This window comes from Buceros rhinoceros, unplaced genomic scaffold, assembly GCF_000710305.1.
Source record: "Buceros rhinoceros silvestris isolate BGI_N320 unplaced genomic scaffold, ASM71030v1 scaffold18340, whole genome shotgun sequence".
Classification (NCBI taxonomy): Eukaryota; Metazoa; Chordata; class Aves; order Bucerotiformes; family Bucerotidae; genus Buceros; species Buceros rhinoceros.
Window position 1 is genome coordinate 3371 of NW_010390363.1, and position 7304 is coordinate 10674.

Here is a 7304-nt window from a genome sequence, read left to right on the forward strand (position 1 = left end):
GTGAGGTTTGTGATCATCCTTAATACTTCATAAAATTAATTCCCCATCTCCAACTATTTCTTATAAAGCATTGGCAAGATTTATCTAGAAATTGGACTCACCAAGGGGCAAAATCCATCAGCTCCTGTCTTTATCCTACAGCTTTGGCCAAGGTTTTCTGTGGTCAGGCAGTGCTTCAGAATAAAGTGTAAGGATTACGTGAGTGTCTATAATGGGAATGTTCCTATTCTGAGATCTTTGGGAAGAGGAGGCAAAGCCACAGCAGAAGAGGATGTGAAAGCATGGCAACTGCATAGCAAGGAGATGTGGTTTTCAACTCAGTTGCACAGTGGGAAGCACTTCATTCAGTAAGTTTCTGTTCTCCTTAGAAACTTTTGAACCTAAAGGCTTTGGGAGCAAAGGTGCTTGGAGAACACGTATTACTTACAAGTAAATAAAAAACAACTGAACAAAACTAAAAGGACTAAAGTTTTCTTCTGAATAAAGAAAGATGCTGAAATGCATCTTACAGTGAAACATCACCAAGACAGGAATCAATCACTCTGACCTGGCTCTTGTGTTTTTCAGGTGACTGTGAGAAGATTTCATGCTTTCCAGTGTGCTCCTGCTAAAGGTCATGCAAAAGGAGCAGTGTTTGGGAAGTGCAGATTTCTCTGATAGTGTGGGCAGAGACTATTCCTGAGAACTAAGAGAAAAGTTTTTGAGAGAAGTGCCTGAGTGGCAAGGAGTGATGTGTTTGGTCTTTCAGTCTCCTGAGTGGAATTGTGGCAAACAATATCAATGTCAGGAAGCTGTTGATATTTCCTGAGGAATAGTTTGTTCTTCCAAGCAGAAAAAACCCAGTATTTTGTCTCTGTCTAAGGCAGTAAAAAGATCAGAAGAAAAAAGAGCTTTCACAAATGTGTATGGTGGTGATTTATCTACTTCCTATCAGACAGGGTGAGGAAGAGACAGCACTGACATTTTTTGTGGACCATGGACCTGCTACAACTGAGCAGAGTAAAATATTTTTTCCCTTGATCCTCAACACAAGTTGTTACAGGAGACTTATTTGTTCTTTTCCTTTGTCATTTATTTAAAGAAATTTTCACCAGCTTCAGTGACTCATTTCCCCCCAAGGGGAAATGCTGCCAACAGAAGAGGATTCAAAGATTAACAAACCAGCTGTGTGCTTAAAGGAAATCCCACTGGTAGTTTACCTGCCATGGCTTTGCCTCAGGACACTTACTTGAATATCTGGTAGACTCAGTAACTGAGTTTTACTTGAGGCTGTAGCCAGTTTTCACAAGTGGAACATTTCCTTCCCCTCCCTCCACACCTGAGTGATTTATCGTGCGCACTGGGTGGTGCTGCGGGGATTTCAGACGCCTATATGAGAATGTTAACCTAGTACTCCCAAAAAACCCTTAGTGCTATGTCATGGTCCGGTAATGAGCTGCAAAGTTAGTCTGGTGCCATGGAGTACTGATGGGGTACTAGCTGGTTGCCAGTCAAGGCCTTTGGTCTCTAATTTGAGTAGGTGAGCTTTTCTGGGAGGTCCACCTGCCTTTGTACTGTTGACTCTCTGCAAACAGTCTGCATCCCTGCTCAACTCTGTTTTCCATCCAGTCTCCTTCTGCTTTTGGGCGGCCTGGTTTTTGCTATGGAAAAAAGGGAGCTGGGGAAGTTCATAACCTTCTGCTCTGGAAATTATTCTGTCACTATTCTTTTAGAGCTGCACACCATTAGTCTGGTGAACAGTGACACAGGAGGAAAATGACAACAGAAGCTGAGAGAAGAATCTGTGTGTAGGCATTGTATCTTTAACTTGGATAAGGCTAAAGCAAAATGAGTTCAGTGAAGCTGAAGGAGATGTTGCCAGCAGCAGGAGGAGTGGAATTGGGAAACTAGATGTCGTGCACACTGTCATTATTATTTACTCTTTGAGGAAGCATGAAAAATACTACATGTAACAGACGCAAGAGGATAGTTGTCCAAAAAGTAGAGTCCAAAAGAGAGTTATTTCCTGACTGATATATTAAAAAAAATTAAAGTTAAAACAGTTGAAGAGCAGAGAAATATGGTCTATCGTGTGTTTGGAGGTAGACTTAAGATTTGATTTATATGGATTTATATTGGATTTATATTGATTTGTAATAAGCCTGCTGTGGTAGTCCCTCATCTTTCAAATATACTTAGAGAACAGCCTGTGCCAGCGCAGTGGGTAGCCCTTAACTTTTGAATGCAGTCTTCTCCTCAGCCTCTAATACCTTATATGTAGTATAGAAAAAAACGAAGGTGAAATCATAATGGTGACTGCTATATATACATAAAGATGGTGTACTTCTATTACTTTTAGATAGCTACATTGGAGTTATGGCCACTGGGTTGATGCATAATGATCGTCTGATTTTCTATCTGACGTGTTCTAGATTTGTCTCTGCACACTTTTTAAATTAAGTTTATAAATCAAAATTCATGTACACGAAAGCGTGTCAGACTGCCCTTCATCGTCTTCCTGGGTTGTCTAGTATTATGCAATGAAGGGAGATTACATCAGGGGAGAAAGAGATGAGCTGGAGAGGAAGGGGAGGAATTTGAAACAAGTGCACGAGATGCCTAAGAAATGAAAATCTACAGGAAGAGGGTAGTTTCATATAGCATGAGCTGTAGGGGATATTTTCTCTATTTAAAAAGTAACCCTTTAGGGACCAAACATCCAAGCAGGAGAGAAAAGAGAAAAAACAAAGTCCACAAGACAGGGTTAAGAAAGTCTTTGGTAGTTCTGATGTTAATGTAATTCTGTAGATCTTTATGTGAACAGCAGTCAGCTCTCAAGAGTATTATTGTCTCACCCACTAAATGGCTGAAATGAAATGGGCAGGAACTGCAGCCACACTGGAGTTTTGGCATTGGGAACAAATGTTAACAGCTTCACTAAGCAAAAGGAGGTCCTGAGTATTTACTGTTCTGAAGTGTAACTTACAGTCTGTTTACTTGCTTTGGAGTGCATGTGGAGAACTAGATTTAGGACACCTACAGTTAAGTAAATATGAACCCTCACAAAAAACCATGAGACGGTGCCTTTAAATATGGATTCAGTCTCCTTATTTTGATATTTCTTGTCAAGTGCTGACCTCATGCATTTTAATGCATACACGGTGTAATGCTATATCTAACCAGGAATGTTGATACACATACTTTGTATGTTTTCTCAAAGTTGCTTTCTTGAATGTCCATGTATAGGTTTTTACTACTTATGGAGAAGATTCATTTGGACTTGACTGTTTTCATGCAAAACAGGAACTTTCTGCTCAATCTCCAGGTCAGAACTTCCAGTTACTGACTTAGGTTAAAGAAAGTATTTCAAGTTGACCTTCAGACTTCCAGGTTTTACTAATGCCTTCATTTCTTGCCAAGAAGGATTAATTTCTTTTAATACAAAGTATTTAGAGATACAAAAAAAATTAAGAACATTTATTCTTGTTGTTGGAGTGATGCAGCTGAACAGCTTTTTGAGGGAGAAAAGGAAAATGTTCTTTGTGGTGGAAATGCTGGGTAGCATCGGTTATCAAATTTCTGGCTCTCCCTTCCTGCACACCAGAACAAGTCATGTTTGATTTCTGTTTGCCTTGTTTTTTCTATCCATGAAATGAGAGCACTGATACTTCCCAAACTTAGCAGAATTTTAGAAGGGGGACTGTGATGGTTTGCTTCTTAAACGGATGGCTCTAAAACGATTGAGACTTCCCTTATCCAGTTCTCATTCTAAATATGGCCAGTAGTCGAAAAGCTGACAGCCTTCCATCCAGCTGGTCTCCAGCCCCATCTATATCCCCTCCCACACAAAGCACTGACCATATTTACACAGAGACTGATGCGTGGAAGAACTCCGCAATCAAAATTGATTATGAAGCAGGTATGTTTATTGTGATTTCAGCTCTATAGAGTTGGGTGCAGCGAGGGTTAGGTACCCTTAAAGATGCATGCACACCATGCCGCAGTTTTGGCTCCTTATTTAAGGTAGTAAAACGTACATATTCAAAGGATTGCTCAACCGCCTGATACATATGCATTAGCTTGTCCCGCTCTTGATGTAAATTAGGTCTCCTCCCCTTTGCACATGCGCGGTCTTCTTACATGTTACAGGTCATGTAACTTCATGCATCGCATGTCTCATTACCTCGGACTTACTCCTCCCCTGGGAGAAGAAAGTAATATTCAACAGTCTATTAAGCAGGCGCGGTTCGGGGGACTAGTCATTACCTCTTGCATCCATGACTCAGATCCGATTAGGCCATATCTTCCCTCGTGGCTGCAGAGACAATAAAGCGTCAAGTGATAAGACCCTCTGCCTAAGCCTTGCATTCTCCAAGTGATAAAGGGGGCTGTGTGAGCAAGGGTGGGACATCACACTTTGTTTCTTCTGTTTATGTAGAGCTTCAAGCAATACTCAAAGGCAGGGCAGTTTGAGCAATTAACAAAAGGCAAAGGCATTTCTTTTTTTTTTTAGCAAAGCTAACTAAAGGCAAAAGCAGTTTAAATCGTAACATAGCTAACTAGTATTCAAACCTGTGGATATTTTCTACTTTCCCAACTCAAGACAACGTTCCTGTTCCCATTTTGCAGACAGAACTACATTCATATACAGCAAGTAAATATTGTTTTAATAGAACAACTCATGCCTAGTGATTAGAGATTGCTCTCTTAATTATCAGAAATTATTGTGTATCATTCTGGTATGACAGTCTTTTCTGATTCTTAATGATATAGTTGCTAACAGTTTTCACCCAGTATCCCCGGTGTGCCCCTTGAGACTAACTATCACCTTCTGGTGCTTCACCTATTCTCACTTAAGCTGGTGTCCTGATCCTGCAAACACCTCTGTGCCTGAGCCAAAGCCCATCTTGGTCAGCAGTTTTCCCATTTGATTCATCGGGCTTTGAGACAGGGAACGAGGGAGCAGAGCACTGTTGGTTCTATGATTTCCAGGATTCAATTATTTATAGATAAAAGTCACATGCACAAGCTGAGGTTAAACCCAGCTAACAAGGAGCAGAGAAAAACAAAAGCTTTGATATCTGCAGGATAGAGAAATTTTATTAAGTCTTTTTTGTATAATTTGCTCCTCTGTGAAAGGAGTTTGTTCTAACAAGATTCTAAATAAGCATCTAAATAAGATTCATAATAAAGAAAACATGCTTTGCTTCATAGCGACAGTATAACAAAATAGAGCTTCAGTTCCCTTCAGAGTGGATGTATGGCAAAGCAACTTAAAAAGAAGTGATGTCTAGAAAGACAGGTCAGCCAACGAAGGAAGAGGGTGCTTACTGAGTTAGTCTTGGTATAAAGAGGAGTTGAATGGAAGATACCAAAGAAAGATGCTAAGGGAAGATGCCAGTGGAAGATGCTAATCACAGGTGTGTTATCTTTGGGCTCGAACAGATAGTAGAAAGCACTGACTACTTGAACTTTCTGTGAACTTGCCTCATTAACATACTAAAATACCCTTCCCTTGGCTAGAAGGATCCCATACCCATGAAAGCCCCCTACCCTCTGAGCATGCATTGTAAGAAGATGCACTACCGATTTAAATGGAAGCGAAGGACTAGTTAGCCAATCACATAGACAAATTATTTCATAGAAATTATGTCACAGAGATAAGGTGGTTTTGCATTCTTTGGTCTACAAAAGAGATCCTGCCCCTCAAGGAAGGTGTACTGGCTTTGTGGAGTTACCACCTAGCACCCATCTTGGTCCCATCTGTTAAAAAACCCACCTGTTTTATTGCAGAATATAAAACAAATACCTCGACCCTGTGTGTGAATGGGCTCATTGCCAGCCGGGTGAAAGAACCCGTTCTGGGGACAGCAGAGGGATAAGGTCTGAAAAAGACATCCAAGTGGCTGGCAGAAAGGGCAGTTGCTGACCTCCATAGGTTTCTTGTAGGTACAGAGCTCTTCATTGTGCTAGGCTGATGTGTAAATAGCAACCTAAGGAAATGCACAGGGATTCTTCTGTCGTCTTCCGGGGCACAAATAAAGCTTAAGTGCTTAGTATTGAAATACATGCCTATGGCTATTGTATTGTTGAGCAGGTGATTAGCAGCCAGCCAGCCAGCTATTTTCATACCTCTGTCCCCATGCAGATGTTGCTATGAGGAAAGGAGTCAGCAATGACTGATGTGGAGCCTGTGGTCACAGATTTTGCTGCATCAGGACGGGCAGGCCGGCGGAACGCCTTACCAGATATTCTGGGCTCTTCTGCTGGTGCTGGGACTTCAGACCTGCCGCACAAACTGGCTGAGCTCTCCGTTTCAGAAGGTAATGGCTGCACATTCAAGGAACAGACAGTTTTCTGCAGTTGTCCTTTGCTTCCTTCTTAAGACTTCTGCCACCATGCAGTTTTAATGTCAATACTACCCTTTCTTTCTTAATTCAGGAGTAAATTCAACCTTCCAAAGAAGTTACCTCTGTACCTCCTGATGAGACAAGTTAATTTTAACTTGTGGCAGACTAAGTCTGCCATATTCACCCACAGATTCAGTGTTCAGCAGCCTGGGAAAAGGTGCTGGGAACTGGATTCCAGTTCCCCTGAGGAAGACCAAACACAGCTGCATTGCTGGGCAGCTTGGAAAACCATCACTCCAGCTGTGAATTAGGGTCTACTGCTGCACTGAGATAACTTAGCACAAGACAGCAAGCTGTGCTGTTAATTTAGTTAGAGCTATCCTAACTCAGGCATGTACATTAGGAGTAAGGTTCACAGTGATTTCTCCTGCTAGTAGGCTTTCAAATCTGCTGTCTGAGACCAGTGTCCTGTTTGGCTATGTCCTTTAATTTGATTAGATTTAGCACAGGTCTAATCAACACCAGCTTTACATTTGCCTTCTTTTTACTTCCGGGTGTGTGTGTGTGTGTGTGTGTTTAGTGTTTAGTGTTTAGTGGATTTTCAGACACAGAGAAATCTAGTTTCTAATGGCAGTGAAGTGAGAATTACAAGTTGGCCTGAGCATGGGATACCCCCACTTTTTTAGGTTTCGATTTGGAGGGAACTTATTCTTCTCATGCCCATCACCGTTGCTGCTGTGATAAATGCTACTGCAACTGGTGGTCCCACATCCAGGAGCAGCGATGGTGTGGGTGCAGCACAGTGGGAGGCAGATTTTCTCTATTTGGTGAGTGTGACTGGAGCACTGGAAATCCATTCCAAAGTACAGTCAGTCACTTAACATTTAATGCTTTGGTTTTCAAATAGTATGGGGTTTTTAATTCCACATAGCTCTTCTGCCTGGCATGGTCAGGCTTCAGTAGGAGAGAACTGTT

At 41.5% G+C, this 7304-nt stretch overlaps 1 protein-coding gene across 1 annotated transcript in view; it reads left to right on the plus strand.

Annotated features, from left to right (window-relative positions):
* The first annotated feature begins 6154 nt into the window (after positions 1-6154).
* The window catches only part of LOC104494721 (cAMP-dependent protein kinase inhibitor beta-like), a 3690-nt gene continuing 2540 nt past the window's right edge, over positions 6155-7304 (plus strand). The window contains exon 1 of the mRNA XM_010137589.1: positions 6155-6302. Coding sequence (XP_010135891.1) covers positions 6155-6302 — 148 coding nt within the window. The remainder of the gene's footprint in view (positions 6303-7304) is intronic.